This window comes from Homarus americanus, unplaced genomic scaffold (genome assembly GCF_018991925.1).
Source record: "Homarus americanus isolate GMGI-L3 unplaced genomic scaffold, GMGI_Hamer_2.0 scaffold4060, whole genome shotgun sequence".
Classification (NCBI taxonomy): Eukaryota; Metazoa; Arthropoda; class Malacostraca; order Decapoda; family Nephropidae; genus Homarus; species Homarus americanus.
This window is the reverse complement of record NW_024746161.1, coordinates 6,130,643-6,148,933: the sequence shown is the minus strand read 5'-3', so window position 1 is coordinate 6,148,933 and position 18,291 is coordinate 6,130,643. Positions and strand designations below refer to the sequence as shown.

At 39.5% G+C, this 18,291-nt stretch overlaps 1 protein-coding gene and 1 long non-coding RNA gene across 2 annotated transcripts; both read right to left on the bottom strand.

Annotated features, from left to right (window-relative positions):
• Positions 1-9,043, bottom strand: LOC121879080. Its single transcript, XR_006091272.1, has 6 exons — positions 6,866-9,043; positions 6,379-6,528; positions 3,729-3,900; positions 3,140-3,505; positions 2,907-3,008; positions 1-877 (listed from the first exon to the last, which is right to left on the bottom strand). It is a non-coding gene; the product is annotated as an uncharacterized LOC121879080 (long non-coding RNA).
• A 706-nt stretch (positions 9,044-9,749) lies between these two features.
• Positions 9,750-18,155, bottom strand: LOC121879098 (alpha-(1,3)-fucosyltransferase C-like). Its single transcript, XM_042385601.1, has 6 exons — positions 17,813-18,155; positions 14,653-15,780; positions 14,099-14,278; positions 12,939-13,120; positions 12,241-12,374; positions 9,750-10,207 (listed from the first exon to the last, which is right to left on the bottom strand). The coding sequence occupies exons 2-6, from the start codon at positions 15,710-15,712 to the stop codon at positions 9,910-9,912; spliced, it is 1,854 nt and encodes a 617-aa protein (XP_042241535.1). The 5' UTR covers positions 15,713-15,780; positions 17,813-18,155; the 3' UTR covers positions 9,750-9,909.
• Between the last annotated feature and the right edge of the window lie 136 nt (positions 18,156-18,291).

The following is an 18,291-nucleotide window of genomic DNA, read 5'->3' as shown; positions in this document are numbered from 1 at the left end:
ACTAAATACTTCTTCATTATAAATTAAAATAGTGATTTATATAATATACTTCATAGCTACATAGTGGTTAATAATGGTAAAAATCAGTATAGCATCAATAAATGTTCTCTTGCTGAGCATCATCAATACTACCCAGGGCCAATCACAGTAAGGTTGTAGTGTTCAAAATGCCTTATAAAGTAGACAACTTAGTTTATTATCTCTATATCATTGGGAGAACATATTAACCTAGTAGCCCACATGACTGACTAAGACAAAGTCAAGTAGAATTATGAGAACCAAAGGAATGACATGACTTATCATGAACATTATTTACATTCTAAATGATGTTGATACGAATAAGTGTTTATCACTGTATGTAGAGTTTTACTGTGGTCGGTACCGTCGTTTAGTCTCGCTATTGTCCTCATTCTGTTGGTAGTGTAAGTGCCTGTGTGAGAACAGATGGTCCTCTGCTAGTTAGAGATCACGATGCAGCAGGAGTGTTGATGGCCGGGTGAGGTATGGGGCTGACCTGCCTATATGCTGGTAGATCATCTGTATCAAGAAGCATGAGGCTCCCCACACAGCCACCAACTGCTCGTAATTGATATACTCTATGGCGTGCTGTTGTCTAGTTGTCTTGACACAGGAGGCATAGAGACGGTTCTCAGTGTGATAACTAGACCCTCGCTGCTCACGTGTGGCCCTCCTGTTGACCTCCGTCTGCCTCCTGACACACTCTTCTTCTACATTATATCATCGTAAATAGGATCTTCGAAGTCGTACCCCTGAAGGTGAGTTTTTCGGGGGCCTCGTTTCCATGCAAATATGTAGAAGAGGAGAGAGACACCCACGCTGATCAACACCATCACTAGACCAATCCACCAATAATTTTCTGATAAAAAGTTTAATGGAAGTCAAAATTTCAGCATAACTGTTATACTTCCGTCAGCTAACATAAATATGTACTTTTCCAAAATAGCAAAAAAGAGGTTCATATATCCAGAGCGATAAAATATTTAGTTTTTAAAAAAACATTACCCACTTTTCATTACATATAAACGATCACTGTTTCATATTATCTGGAAATGTTTAGCTTCCAAAAATATATCCAGTAAATGAAAAAAGTATATATCAGACATTTAGTAATTCTTGAATGCAATAAAAACGTGTTATCTGCAGAAATTATTCTGATTCATTACAACTAGTTTAACGTTATTAATAGACACATCAATGTTTGTTTACATAATTTGTGTCATGTCAACCACAAGTGTTTGCAAGTTATATGAAAGAGGAATCTAGAATAAAGGAAAACGGAAAATTACTCGGTTAAAGTTCTCCAGTTACATGTGTATATTCATAAGCATGAAACAAATAATTGAATATCGTTTAAAAACAAAGAATATATCAATAAATACGAAGTCTGATAAAAAACAAAGGAGAACTTGATCTTCAAAGAGAACAGGCAGATAATATTAACAGCACAAAAGTGAATAAGTGCTACAACAAACACACAACCGTACAAATGAAGAATAAAGACTGGTGCACAAACCTTAATGCGTAAAGCCCCGCCCACACGTCGAGCAGTGCCCGGCGGGCAAAGCCTGTGTGTTGTTGTACACACGGGGGTGGTTGGCGGCAGTCATAGTCGGGCGCCTGTAGCTAGTAGGTGGTCGGCAATGGCGGGTGCGGTACGATCACCATGGTGTGTCGCAGGAATAATCGCCGGACAGTTAAAGCGAAGAGCATAGCGTTGTGTACTGTAATAATTGCTTCTATGTGCAAAAAGAATAACCAAATGCAGAAAAGGGAATGGTGCAAAGAGTGGTTAGGTCGAAGAAAAGTATTGGGAAGTCATGCCACGATTTTGCGTGAACTGCAAGATGGACATGAGCAGGACTTCACCAATTACATGACAATGGACCCCAACACATTTTACAAACTTCTAGCGAAAGTGGGACCATATATAAAAAAACCGGATACCTACTGTACATGAGGGAGAGTATATCTGCAGAGGCTCGTCTAGAGGCAACGCTCATATATCTTTCAACTGGGTGCACCTACACGTCACTTCAGTATAGAACGAGGGTATTAAAACAAAGTTTGTCTCGCATAATATCTGCAACTTGTCAAGCCATGTATGAAATACTCAAGGAAGATTACTTGCAGGTGAGATTTGTAATACATAGAAATTCATTGAATAATGTTAGAATTATGATATGCATAGACAGGAAGCTATGGGACTAGAGTGAGGAGAGCGGCAGGAACGAAGAACACACACGAATGTCCTCATTACATAATACATAAACAGTCTCCCGTTTATTGTCACGCCAATAATGTACATTGCATAAGCTTATTTGGTTATACACTGGACATCTGGACCGAGCGGGGAACATATACGTATCACATTTGCAGTACTTAACTCAGGTTTTACAAAGTGCTAGCATACGTTCTGTCAGTATCTCTGTTCATACCTCACCGACTTAGGACCCCGACCCCCGAGGTCAGCGGTGGCGTAGTGATCAGCTGTTTTTGACAGTCACTTGAGGTTCCAATAATAACACTTGTCTTGTATTGCAGGCTTGTGTAATATTGAATGTTAAGACAATATTATAGGAATGTCGGTTTTCCGGTTTTATCGATTATTAATAATGAAAATGATATTAAAACATATTAATATTTGTGAAGGGGTCCCAGGGTCAACTCGTTTGTCTGGCAGAGTCGTCTCTCCATATCCGGCAGCAAACCACCAGACAGGCTGACCATGATTTCACTCAACGACGGGCACGGGCACTACGCTGGTTTGCCCGCCAATTTTGCCCGATAACCGGCATTTAGCGCGTGCCCGCCGGGCACTGCTCGGTCGTGTGGACTGGCCTTAGTAAGCAGAAATATAAAGGTAGACAGATTCACGCATATATTACCTCCAACAGTTGTGATGGTGGTTGTTGTGATGGTGGTTGATGTGTTGGTGGTTGTCTCTCTGCTCACCTCTGGGGGAGCAACTAAAGAATATTGAAGACAACCTGAAAGTGAAGAATAGAACAAGAATATTTTACAATTTATTTATCCCTTTAACATATAACTGATGATGGAGGGTAACAAGTGACACGTTTGCGTACTCATCATGACACACGAGGTGGAGTGAATAACTTACCACAAGACATGTCGCCACTGTTTCCAATAAGATCACTGATTTTTTTACTTGAAATTTGTATATACACAATCCTTTTTTGTTGTGGATAAGAAAAATCTGTTAATAAGTTGAGTGTCGGTATTGTTATAAAGCCCTTGAGATAATCAGTGTTTGAGTTCTTCATTTCCTCAGTAGGGTTTCCTTTGATGATGATTTCCTGGCATTGTATAGTTTCAGCTTCAGTCATGTTTACCGCTATCTTTATGTTCTTTTTTCCTGGCAGCCTCACTTGGATATTATTAATGGTCCAGAGGGAATACCAGCAATATGCTGCGTCCTTCCCACAGAAAGGAATGGAAATATAATTTCCCCTTGCCGTATGACATTCTGTAAAAAGGAAATAATATTACTTCATGATAGTAATATCCAGTAGGTGAGCACATAAAGGTACGACAATCTACATGTGGTCAAAAAATGTTATGTACACATCAGTGTTGTGAATCTCCCACCCAACTTTTTCTATTGTTTATTTATGTGAAGTAAACATTTATCAGAAAATTTTGACTATTAATTCTTCAAAAAGTTCCCTGTTCACCACACCATAACTAACCATGTGAAGGGCAGGGTGTTGTCACAGAAAGGATGATCATCACCACCACCAACCACCAGCAGGGTTGTAGCATTTCAATGGTCACCATCCTCCCTGGGTCAACCATCACAGAGCACCACTCCGTCGATTCGCTTTGTGTTCAGGCAAAATGGTTAAGAGGCGTCACATCTACCTGCACAAACAACAGATAACTTACTTCAGTAATGATGTTGTAGTACTGTGCCACTCTTACCTTTATGTCCTTATAAGATAGTTTATACATAGTTTTAATTTGCATGTTGATCTGATTTCATCCCGGTAGGTACACGAGGGATTTAACATTGTTTGGTATGTCGCAAAAAGTAACGCGGTGATGTAAAAAGAATTAAGTTAAATAAGCCAAGAGATCTCTTCAAAACACGGAAAGAGCTTGACCGCACCAAAACTTAGTAGACGTACTGACTACTTCCATACTACAGTATTGAGATGGTACAAACTTTCAAACAACCAGTTCTACGTCTCCAGTAGTTTATGTATTCTGTTCATAAGCCATACTAGAAGAACGACCAGGAATCCGAAATTATGATGGTGTGGTAATTATTTGGATCTCGATTGTTGCTAGTTTGGTGGACAATTTTGGTCTCAATATTTGATGCTTAATGCAATGGACATAGTCTTTGTTTGGTGGAAACGGTGAAAAGGGGTGTTATTTTCACTTCGAGTTGAGAATAACAAAGTTAAAAAGAATCGTGTTTTTGTTTTCGTTACTACGACCGTTTACCATTTAAAAGCAGCAAATCATGACCTTACCAACCCTAACCTAACCTAACCTTAGTCACATGTCACGCAGTGAAGTCACAGAGTGGCTGGTGCGGAGCATGATCAAAAGTTCAGAGAGGCTGGGACGATACTATCTTCAGTTGATAACTTTCCCCGCTGACAGAAACTTCTCAACTCGATACTTGAAAAAATAATATTTTTCGTGTTTCCACAAAAAAGGAATATTTCCATTGATTAAGCTTCAAATATTGAGCAAAATGAGACCAAAATTGTCCGCCAAATTAGCAACAATTAAGATTCAAATATTAGCCGATGGTATAAACATCATCGGCTCAGCGGTTCAGGATGCACTCTCATCTCACTTAAGATAACGTATCCTTGTTATATTGTCTGGATAGATTTCAGACTATCTAACCCTGACTGAATGTTGTCACCAGTGGTTGGTTGGTTGGATGGTTGTCCTGACGATATCTCAGGCACTTTTTGAGCTAGGAAGCTGAAATTTGGACAGTGTAATGATCAAATGCTTAGCAAAATCATTCAGATAAGTTTTTAACTAATTTTACTCGTAGCATGGCTATCACCACCATGACTAACATTATCACTATCAACCTCCTACCACCACTACCACCACCACCTTTACCACCACTACCACTATCACCAAGCATCCAGCATTACAAACCTGTACTAGCTAAGGTACGTGTGTGTATGGTGTTGTTTTAGGGGCTCAATAGTGACAGGAAGCTATTTTACATATTGTGTGTTTCATGTCAGTGTCACTAAAATCGGATGATGTGCCAGAATCCTAGAGGACAGCGAATGTAATACCGATTTTCAAAAAGAGATATACATCACTGTCCTCAAACTATCGCCCAGTTGGTTTAACATTAATTGTGGGAAAATTATTGGAAGCAATGGTTACTAATTCGACATGAAAACACCTTAAAAAAAATACAAGTTAATTAATGGCTCTTAACATGGTTTTGTCAGAGGGCGTTCGTGTCTGACAAGTCTATTATTATCATCCTTTTCAAGCGTTTTCGAATCTATGGACGATGGGCACGACTAAGATGTGATATACCTCGAATTCACTAGATCCTTTGATAGGGTCCCTCATGAAAGACTAATAAGAAAACTAGAGACACATGTTATTGGAGAGCAAATTCTAGATTGAATTAGGTCATAGTTAATGGACAGAAATAGCAGCAAATGGTATAAAATCGCGTTCCCCAAGGCTCAGTACTCGGGCTGCTTCTATTTATATTAGAAACATAGATATGGGCGTTCACACAAATATAAATGGATGATGGAGTTAAATAAAAGTAATGAAGTTTAGGTACTTAAACTATCATATTAGGAGTGAATACAGCAATGCTTTTAAATTAGAGAATTTTATATTTAGAGAGGAATTAGCTAAACATTGGTTCACTACCATAGAGCTGTGGATGAGTGGAACAAGTTACTAAACACCATCATTAACTCGTACGCGGTGGGAAGTTTCAAATATATTGTTATATTGTAGGTTGGACAGATATAAGTGATAAGGGCTGCCTAGTGTGAACCAATAGTCATACTGCAGTTACCGTTATTCTTATATTCTTATTCTTAGCCAACTAATGAGTCTTAGAAATTTTGATGTTAAAATTGACTGGTAATTCAACAGTAAATGATATTGTAAAAATCCACCAGTCACAATCTCATCTACGTGTTGTTACTATCAGCTCGTATTTTCACCAGAAGTCAGACGGGAGTTCTATAATGACACCCAGGATGAAACATGCAGTATTATCAGTTTTTCAGCCATTCAGTATATCATTCAGCCAGTCAATTAACCAAAGCCACTTAAATACTCCAAAAACTGTTTTATGGTTATTTAAGAATGGAACTTTACCTTTTGAGAGATACTGAGAGGAAACTAGCCGTGCGTCCGCTGTCGACGACTTCCACAGCAATAGTAAGAGAACAAAGGATGCTCCACTCATTTCACTCCTTTAGAGGACTGCAGGTATTATCTTGCAGAATCTTTAGTGAGTTACAGATTCTAAAAAAAAAAAAAAAAACACGCTATCGTCACTCGCCCCTTTACTACGGGTACGCCACAGATATATAGATAGATATTTATTCAGTAAAATCACCAAACAAATTTACATTGATTTAGCATGTATTGTATATTCACAGTGAAGATACGCAATGTACAAAAACAGTGCATATACATATAATGTACTATATATAGACAGTTCAAGTCAGGGCACCATTTAGGGTTAAAGAAAGGTCAGGGAAACATTCCCAAAGCCTGCACGTTACTGAAATATGGACTTTCAAACTTTCCGTATCATGTGACTCGAGAGAAATTAAATATCTTGAGTGAGTGGACTTACAGCAATCCTTTTTTTCTGTTATAACGTCTTCTGTCTCCAATGATTCCTCCAGTGCTCTTTGAAGTTCGGTTAATGGCTCGTGCTAAAATCACCTTTTCCGAGAGATACTCCTTATCAGTACGCACTTAGCTAGTCTGTGTTCGTCTTGATACCCACAAAATGTTCTATACTACTGAGGGTATACACAAACACTTGTTCTCTTAAAAGTAGGTTCTATTCTCGTACGGGAGATATATATACAAAGGGACCAAGAAGCTCACTTCCGCACCACAAGGACTGGCAGTCTTCACTCTATGTATTACTGCGCGCTGGGATGTACAGATGCCAGCATTCACAAGCTAAATACATACAATGTAAATAAGATAGTTTATATACTTAACATGTTGCACAATAAATGGGAATATTACATAGAATTAATACTTGTTCTGTAATACTTTACTATACATAATTAATGGAGTAATATAAGGGTACACAGCTTAAGGTACTACTTTGTGTCCATATCATACAGATAGTGTTCTACTTTGTTTAAAATTCTTCTAATACAAACTCACATCCACCTACTGCCTCATCTATGAATACATGCCAGAATGGTGATGACGCCATGGACAGGAAAACGCTGAAAACGCCGTGGGTAACGACATCCGTTGATATCTCCTTCTTTATCACGTCATTCCCTTCCTTTCTGAATAATGTTTTCATCTCTTAACTTCACTTTTAAGACCCTCCATAAAATTTGATCTTAGAGGATTATGATACGTGTGTCCATGGTCACTTCTTCTGTCCTTCCGGCAAGCAGATCACACCACGGTGTCTCTGAATTAGATAAACACAAATGGAAATACGCAATAACCATCCTTATCTCACGCCCTAGTCAATTTTCAACCATTTACCTTTATTTTAACCCAATCTTACCATTATTCTATCTCTTTACGATAGCTGGTGCCAATACACTCTGAGGTGAATTCAAAACTGTCTTTTTTCATTATAATTTGTTTGTTGTAAATATTTGTTGTTTTGTGTAGATCTATTGTATTTGTGTGTTCGGTGGTGAGCGTTTGGTTATTTGTGGAACCATCGAATGTTTTGCTGAAGAAGTTCCTTGGGGTCCATGATCAAGAACACTGCCATATAGCGTGTTCCATTAATCTAAGGCAGTACCGAGACACAATATTACTTAACATATTTACGTAACTTAACACTGGTGTCACCGTCGTTATATGTGATGGAACTACAGTACATTTCACCTTCGAGTAAATTATGTGTTTGTTTTCCAGTTGCGATACAAAACCATACTCTTACACTTACGATAGAGGCTTAAATAGCTTTAAAAAACAGAATATTTTCCGTGCTACTATAGCATGCGGTCTACAAGATATTTAGGTTAAGTTTAGCTTAGGTTAGGTTAGGTCAGGTTTGGTTAGATAAGGTTAGGTTAGGTTAGGTCAGGTTTGGTTAGATAAGGTTAGGTTAGGTTAGACTAATATCTTTGTAAACCGCACACTATAGTAGCACGGAAAATTTTTGATACTGATTTCCTAGTGCTCCCTGCACAATGAGTTTCAAAGACACACATGAGCCAGCTCAAGGTTGAAGAATATCACAAGTTGCTCGCTATCATGTTTTTCTAGTGAGTATTATCACAGCAAAAATCAAGTCCATAGCCATAATGTCTTTCCCAATATCTGTCCTCATCTAAGTCTATGTCGGTGTTCAAGTTTTCTCACATATTCCCTGCGTATGATAGTAAGGGGAATACTCCATAGTTTCTTTAGTGTATTTTATTACCTTTTTTATATATGTATTGGGTGTGGCATGGCTCTATCTCGCTCTCTGGATTTAGGTTTCTGTTTTACCTCGCGTCAGTTATATCCCAGAGCACCAAGATCCTGTTCACTCCTCTTGGTAACTACAGATCTATGTCAAGTTAGGGGGAATACTGATTTGTAATATTCAAAAGGTCAATTGTTGTTTAATTGTAAAGGAGAAGATACCCAGAATGAAAAATACATATTAAAACAAACTAATATATTTACAAGAAAAATTAACATATCATTACAAGGCAAAACAGAATGGTAGCGCAATTTTAAATCAGATGAACAACGATGCCATTGTGGAATCCGACTGCGAGAGATTTAGGAGTAATGATAAGTAGGAATCTTAAGCCAAGTAAACAATGTGTTTTTGCTCGTAACAAGGCTAATAAAGTACTTGGGTTCATTCAAAGGAGTGTTAGTTACAAGGCTAGCGAGGTCATCTTAAAATTATATCTCGCGCTTGTGAGACCTCACCTGGATTACGCAGTTCAGTTCTGGTCACCGTATTGCAGAATGGATATAGAATCCTTGGAAAGCATCCAGAGGAGAATGACAAGACTAATCCCTGGCATTAGGAACCTTGAGTACAGAGACAGGTTAAAGCATCTTAATTTGCACTCCCTCGAGAGCCGTAGAGTGAGGGGCGACATGATAGAGGTGTATAAATGGAAGTCAGAGTTAAACAAAGGGGACATTACAAAGGTACTCAAACCATCCAACCAGGAGCGAACTCGTAACAATGGTTTTAAATTAGACAAATTTAGATTTCGGCGTGAAATAGGTAAACATTGGTTTGGAAACAGAGGAGTGGATGAATGGAACAAGTTACCAAATATCATCATTAACTCGAATACGCTGGATAGCTTCAAACACAGGTTGGATGCTTATATGAGCAATAGGGGTTGGGTATAAACGGGACTGCGCAGTATGGGTCAATAGGCCCGCTGCGGTTTCCTCCATTCTTATGTTCTTATGTTCTGGAGTGTGGACGATCATGCCGGTCTCGTATCGGCCTCTTTAGTCACCTCAGAACTCATCAAAGAAAGGTGACATCCTTAATAGCTCATATCATTGTATCGTAGCTGGATGATCGCCATACTCGATTAGTAGTAGTAGTAGTAGTGTGTGTGTGTGTGGATATTAATAAAAATGCATACTCGTATGTGGTCTAATACGGTTATGTGTATAATTGTGCAAGTGGCCGTCAGCCTGTAGAGGTGTACGCAGGCATTACTGTAGGCTGTTCATCGCTCCACTAAAGAGGCTGCCTATCAGATGAACGGATTCGGTAAGCTTCTGGGTGAAAGTCCTGGTGTCGGGCTCTGGGCGGCGCGGGTAACTGTGCTCAGGGTACTGGGTCCAGCACTTGTTGACCGTTCTCCACCAGGGGCCTAAGTGCTGTATAGCTGTGCTCGTCTTGTCTTCGTGTAGCTTCTGACACAGCTCACACATGGGCAGATGTTGTAACACTTGCCAATAACGTCTCCACAGATGGTAGCGACCGTACTCTTGAGAGGAGCTGTTTATCCTGAATAGAGGATACGTACATGAGAAATAATATCACTGATGGTTTTTTTTGTCTTTATTTCTTAAGAGTTTGAGAGACAGTAGTAATGTTATATACAGTAATGTAATTAGTCTGATAAATCTTTGTATCTCTTAGAACTTAATATTTTAGTTCATATGTGAGAACATTTATATCCATGATCAAACACAGATGTTGATTTTTTTAATTCTTAATTTTTCTCTTTATTTTATGAGAGGAAATGAGTCATAAAATTAGAACGGAAAATTACGTACATTCCATCAAGTAAGATTTTTTTTGTGTGTATGGATGAAATAAAATGATAAATGGTAAAGAAAAATAACTCCTCTATTTTATGCATAAAAGAAAGCTATAGACGGTCCCTTGGTGCCTAACCTGACCTAATTTGACAACATCAGTTATTCTTGGTTGTGAGTTACCTTATATAACCATAAGTAACCGACGCTAGTAAACTGATCTAACAGCTTTAATCTGATGTGAGTAACATCAAACGTTATCTAACCTGATGAAATATACCTGAACCATATACAGGTACACATAACATTATAACACAAGAGATCCACAATGAGTTAACCTAATTTACAACTTTGGATAAACTAACCTCACCAAACCTACAGAATATTCTATCTCACTTCATTCATATACGAATACATTCATCATAATCAACTTCTCAACGACAATAATTGGTGTTGGATATGATAATGTTGCGTTTGAATCTCGAGGATAAACACGTTTCTCTATCGGGAGGAATCTTGCCTCATCCGCGCCACTAGACCCTGGGTGGGCTGAGTGGGTAACGGTTCCAGCGTAAGGATGAGTAAACACAAGATCTGAAGACAAAAGTTCACTGGGCAATAACTTACCGAACCTAATCTAACCTAACTTTAGCTAATCTAATATAACTTAACCTAATATAATTTAACCTAGCCTACCTTAACTAACTTATCCTAGACGAGCACTAACCTAACCTAACCAAACCTATTGCTACCCAAACCAGTGAGTGAGAGATTTGTCCAGTGAATATTTGTTCATGCACCGACCTGAATACGTGTCAAAGACCCCGCAAGTTACCACCATTCGTATAATGTGCTCAAGTTATCAAGCTTAAGAGCACCAAAATTCTTCATCATCATCATTATCTTGGCGAGTTGATGTTTCCAGCGGAAGTATATACCAAGAGTAGAAGTACGTACAGTGTTATTAATCACTAGGATATGTTTCATGGCCCCATCTTGAACTAGCGATGCAATTTACTCCTCACATTCACGTCTCCTTACTGTCATGTCTTCTTGTTTACACTTTCCGTGAAGAGTTCTGCTAATTTCAGTTGTTTTCATCACAAGTTCAATGTTACATGATACACCCCCCCCCCCCTACCCTCCTCTGTACTGTACGTCTCTCGTGTCCATAATTTTTTTTGGGAATCTTCAGTGCATCGGTCAAACACTAACACTTGAATTACAAAATATACGGTCAGCACCTCTATTGCTGCAACCTAACCTAACCTAACCTTAAACCTTAACTTCCTATATAAAAAAAGCTAACTGGGGTAGGCTAACGTTTTTGTTCAGTAATTAAATTTAGCGAGTGTTAAGAGTATCTGGCGTCCACTTGACTTTTCATCCAACACCCCAAGACAAACGAGCAATGGATGGACCAAGGCTGATCATCTGTAGAGTGACACACACACACACACACACACACACACACACACACACACACACACACACACACACACACACACCTTTTAATGGATCGGTCATTACGTACGTTCTCTAAATGGAATTCGGACAACAAACATTGTTATAACAATCTCATTATAATTCAGTCACCATATTGGATACCATCTTAGAAACTTAATAAGAACCAGTTACTTGTTTTTTTTTTGTTTTTTTTATTTGACTTAAAAAGAAAAAAAACCGATTATCGTAAGACTCTTTTAAGACTTTAGCCCAAGAGAGACGATAACCTTTCAAGATGACATTTCTGGTGAGGGTGTGAGTGACAAGAGTTACCTGATAAGGGAGGTAGCCAACTGAGCGGGGGTCATTTGAGTGGCATCCAGGTAAGAGTGTGGTGGCAGGAAACGGGAGTAGTTGGCACCCCCAAACACCACTGGCACAAGCCCGTAGTTCATCGGCAGCCACACCTGTAAGGACCCAACGCTTGTCAATACCTGTAATTATCCCACACCAGTAAACACCGATAATGATCTTACACTTGTAATGACCCAACACCTGCTCGAAGTACAGATGAACAAAATACGTGTTTGTCTGTAAAAGAAATAATTTTGTGAAGGTATGTATGTATGTACGTACGTGTGCATTGGAGGAATGTCTTCACAGGGTATAAATTGGTTTACGTATAAAGATGTGTATGTACTCCAAGATATTATGGAAATAGGCACAGACCTTGCCATTACATTCCTAAACCCCCTAACGCGATGCACAACAGTGTCTTGTCAAATGTGCTCACGGTCTAAGTATGAAAGGACTTTTATAACGTTATTCTCGCTGTTTCCTGCTAGACATAAAGAATCTCATTTTCCCAGATCTTCTATGAGTATGATGATCACAAATAAGATGAAGAAATACATTGTTAGATTCTGTTTATAGTATGACCACAATAATGTATGCGATCCTCACTTTTTGTTTTTTTCGTATCCCCACCTTTAGTCCCACACATTAAGTAATTCCTCTTCCTCGTGACTTACCTTCTCTGTGATATAATCATCGCACATGTTGTTCTCGAAGGAGAGGTAGAACTTGTACTTGGGTCTGAGAACGTCAGCATAGCAAAGGTCCTTGTTGTTCTTGTCGCAGCGGAGGTCACCACACAGGCCGTACACGTCCACGGGCAGGTATTCTTGAAGTTTCTTCACGTAGAACTCTCGACCTAAAAATCACCGTCTTGTCATCCATGTACGTTTCGGCCACAGATGTTTTAACAAAGTAAATGTTTCAGCTTGGACATTCTCGAGCCTCGCCACGCTACAACATCTGGGGTTGAAATATCTGCAGCCGAAAACGTCGATGAGGTCAGAGCAGCGTGTTACGATGATGGTACAGTATTTTGAAAACGGGGTGTCAAAAAATGCAACTGGTTCACAGACATAAAGAAATAAAGTAGATGTACCTCGTCTATCTCAACCTGTTAGTGATTTGTGACAGTACCGTAGGTTGTAAAGAATTTAAATAACCAGATGCATCCTGACAGGTGAGAGTGACAGATATCCCATGAGAACACACACACACATACACACACACTCTTCAACATTTTATCACACGTGCGTCTCTCACCACCCTACCTACTAGACCTGCTGACTGCTATACACTACTACTACGATGAACGCTCGACTTGACCTAGACAGGATACTACAGTGAGACATTAAACATACCAGAGTGGGTACTACAGTGAGACATTAAACCTACCAGAGTGGGTACTACAGTGAAACATTAAACATACCAGAGTGGGTACTACAGTGAGACATTAAACCTACCAGAGTGGGTACTACAGTGAAACATTAAACCTACCAGAGTGGGTACTACAGTGAAACATTAAACCTACCAGAGTGAGTACTACAGTGAAACATTAAACCTACCAGAGTGGGTACTACAGTGAAACATTAAACCTACCAGAGTGGGTACTACAGTGAAACATTAAACCTACCAGAGTGGGTACTACAGTGAAACATTAAACCTACCAGAGTGGGTACTACAGTGAAACATTAAACATACCAGAGTGAGTACTACAGTGAGACATTAAACCTCCCAGAGTGGGTACTACAGTGAGACATTAAACATAACAGAGTGGGTACTACAGTGAGACATTAAACCTACCAGAGTGGGAACTACAGTGAGACATTAAACCTACCAGAGTGGGTACTACAGTGAGATACCATCCAGATTAACATCTTGGGCCTGGTGAAGAAGGAGGGCCAGTCATGGTTGGGATCATCCATCAGCTGGTCTCCGCCGTCAAGAGCCGTTATATAATCCTTGTACGTGGGTCCAGAAATGTCTATGAGACCGGGCCGGGTAGGGTCTCTCTCGCCTACGGTCAAGAGAGAACAAGTGTAATCAATTAAATTTTTGAAAGGTCCAAAAAGTGGCACAATTTTTACATTATTACTGTTCTAATATTCTGAGAAACCTTGCACGTTAAATTGTCTAACATGTTCCATGCAAACATATCCCACACTGACTGTTCAGACATTACCAGAGTTCCCTGCACGCCTCTTATCTTGTTTAGAGACTTTATTATCTTTTTACTTTAGTTTTAAACTTCAAATTTATTTTAGGCATTAGATGATTATTAACACGGATGAATAGAAGATGTTGCCAGGATATAAATACTAGAGAACAATATCCTAAAAAAATTATGGCACATACTATAAGTGCATTAGATAAAAATTCTTAGTGACCAACCTCTCAAGGATTCCAGACCGCCATAAAGTAAGAGAAGGTCTGAGTCTCTGTGGTAAGTATAAGACCAGTTGAAGAAGCCTTCTTTACTGAACCATCTCTCGTCGATTAAATTCTGCATTGACTGAGAGTTGGTCAAGTTTTTCCCTGAGGGAGATTCTAGGTTCAGCCAGATGTATCTCTGTTGCGGCTTCCGGATTTTTGGAACATTTTTGGGGTTAAAGTCAGCGGCGTGGAAGATGACGGCGTCGGCGTCTTCTGGGTGTGAGCTGTTGTAGATGAAGACGCAGTTGGTTACAGGGCAGTTCTTTCCTTTAAGTTTTGTCATTTTTTCTACGAAAGGTTGCCAGGGATTATAGAAAAAGCGATCATAAAATAGGACAGTTTTCTGTGGCGAAGATCCTTGAGCTCTGTCAAAAGAAAGTGATTTGTTGATGGTCTTTTTGTGCGGCACAATGGTTGCGGTGGGCACAGCGGACAAAGGTTCCATTACCTGATACACCTCACCCTCTTTCTCTTCTATATGTGTTTCTTCATGGTCTAAATTTTCTATTTCATTAATCCGTGACAAGTTTTTCAGCCTCTCCGTGTTATTGCCCATATGAATGTCATTCGATTCGTTCTCACTCCCTTTTAGCTGTTTGTTCTTTGACAAGATATTGATGGCAAAATTTGATTCTCTGTTCTCATTTGTTTCTTTTACACTTGGACCATCACCCAATTTATTACCAATATACTGCTTTTTTATGTTTCTAGGCCCTGAGAGCACTTCAGAATATGAGGGGTGACTGCTTGGCTCTTGTCTCCCGTACGCTCCAGCAACATCCCTAAGAGGCCCAGGCATATCGTCTGTCTGGATCCCCCTCGCCTCACCATTGTCCCCTCGGGAAAAAACCACTTCCTTGTACTTCACAGTGGTATTGTCTGTATATATTAGTAAGATTATCGTGAGAAGCAATAAAACGGCGACATATCTCTTTTTCTGAAATATTTTAAGTGAGCGATTCATACGTGGGAGAGAGGAGGCTCCTTGACTCAACATTCTTAGCAGCTCCTGTGCCATGGAAGACCGTCAGTTCAACTATTAGCTAGCTGGCGCACCTTCCTTCATCTGCACCAAGCCAACACCTTCTGGAGTCAGAAAATAGCACAAGGTCACTTTTATTGTGTTTATTGAGAGATCACACATGGTCATCGTTTTTAATGACATTGGGTAAAGTTTACCTGATTATATTGTATCATGTAACATTCTTAATTTTCACATGACGTCACATACTCCCATAATGCAACATGTCTATACATACAAGATGGTGAACCGCGCAAAGGATTGTGGGAGTTGTGACATCAATGCAAACTAAGAATATTTGTATTTTATTTTGCGACATCTTTATATTTTTGCTTTCACTGTAACATTGAAAATCATTATATTATTTATTGTCTCGATGATTGAAATTACCATTACAATAATTATATATTGTGCTGTCTACACACACACACACACACACACACACTTGACTCCTCATAATTATATATCATTATAAAAGACATCCCTCATGCACTTCCCCCTCTCCCAATGATGTTTTTCCTCCCCTTACCACTCGACGACCTCTCTTTCTCGTCCAAGTACAACCTGGACTAAAGTTCCTTAGAGTTTGCAATACAAGCAATCATAAGTCATCTTAAGTATGTGCAGATGAACTTAATCTATAACACAAATAATTACGATCAAGTGACAACAAAAGGTAGACACAGCTCCTCTATGTCACATCATGATCAACCGTGGTGAGCGTGGCGACACCAGCTGAAGTTTGTCATCGGATGTACCGTTCTGGAGTCAGCCCATCTTCCCGCCCTACCTCCGTTAGCTACGACACTTCCCCCAATACCTACATGAGCAAGAACAGCAACAGAAGTTATTTAGAAGGAATCACAGAAGCGTCAAAATTAAGCTTTTTTATTTAGATCACATTAAGTTATAAAGCCGAGTTTCTAATATTAATTATATTGTACATAATATGTTTCCGTGCCTTAACATCCGCATGATTTACAGGCAGCCGACAGCCATACTCTTCCTTTCCTGAACATATGAAGAGACTGAGTAGGGAGTTTTACGTAAAAATTTGATCAAAACATTAATAATACATGAAACTACATATAAGAATGTGCGGAAATAAGCCAGCGGTCAATAATTTTCTTAATAAGTACATTGTCTTATTACATCATTAATAGTTTTACATATGCTATTTACAGTTATCATTGATTATGCTCTTTTTTGTGTTTGCCAAGTCACTAATAACGATGGGCTACTGATGAAGTATAAATTAGTGTATAAAAGTAACATCTCCCAAAAGTTACTCAATTATAAACTAAGTTTTGTCTCCCCTGCACACTACAACCAACTCACCCCCCCCCCCTCGGCCCCGGCCTGTAACATCAACAGCAAAAGACAGCAAGAAACTTACACCGCTACAGTATATTCCCTGGGCAAGGCTTCAAAATAATCTTAATGGCGAAATCCAAGAGAAGCAGCCTTTGACCCTTTGCTTCCCCAAGTAAGAAGGAATTTCCTATAATCACTTATGGTAAAGAAGATGTTTATGACCACAATGGGCTTGAGGGTTCGCCATTCAAACCCTTCTGTTACCCTGTGAAGCCCCTCCCTCCTACGTTTCCCAGTAAAGTACAGTAACGGTAAATACAACTTTACGGGACATACAAAGTTAGTCAAAGTAGGTTAATGCTACTATACATACAACGCCTGTCGAAGTATAGCAACAATACATACACTGTTTATTGAGTGCAAGTAGCGGTAAACGCAACAATACATGCGTAAAAACTCGTCCTGTAAAACGCGTCACACGCATCATGTCACTCACCTCTCATGAACTAACGGGTAACATATTCATCATCTACACTACATGACGCCGATTTCAAGTTCCTTCCATCCGTTAGATAATTTTGCAATTCATATCACAATTACACGAATATTTCAGTGAGAGTAAGAGATGGTATACTGATAAACACTGAAGATAAATTATAAGACTGAGGCCAAAATTATTACAGTACGGAAACAACGGGTGAGGTGCTCCCCCCAGGCAGCCTTGTGTAGCAAATATTTTCCCTTATCTTAAAGAACATTTGCTTGTTTCAATGTCCAACTTACCTTAAACATTTGCGTGTTTTCAACTAATACATAATTCGTTCCGACAGTTCATTCACGTATCGTTTATAAAATAGTTTGTTTCCGTTACTCTCTGTGCAGACGAGTTGGTAACGAAAACAAGATGAGGAGTGACTGGGGGCCTCCTGGAGTACACAGAGAATGAGTCGTGTGGCCTCCGCTGCTGTCTAACACTGACTGGGGACTGTCCGGACTGGGGAACTTCATAGACTCAGCTATCAGCCAAGTCATCCTCCATGGTTCTTTTCACACCGGATACGCGTAGGCAGATGAGGAGGAGAGGGAGGAGCCTGAGCAAGGAGGAAGCTTTGAGGAAGAAGAAGGAGGAGCCTGGGGAAGGAGAAGAAAAAGAACAAGAAGGAGCCAGAAGGAAAAGTAAGGAGATAATTGGGTATTCCTTGAGAAGAATGGAGGAGCAGGAAGAAGGAAGAAAAGTGGTGAACAGTGCTTAAGTCAGTCAG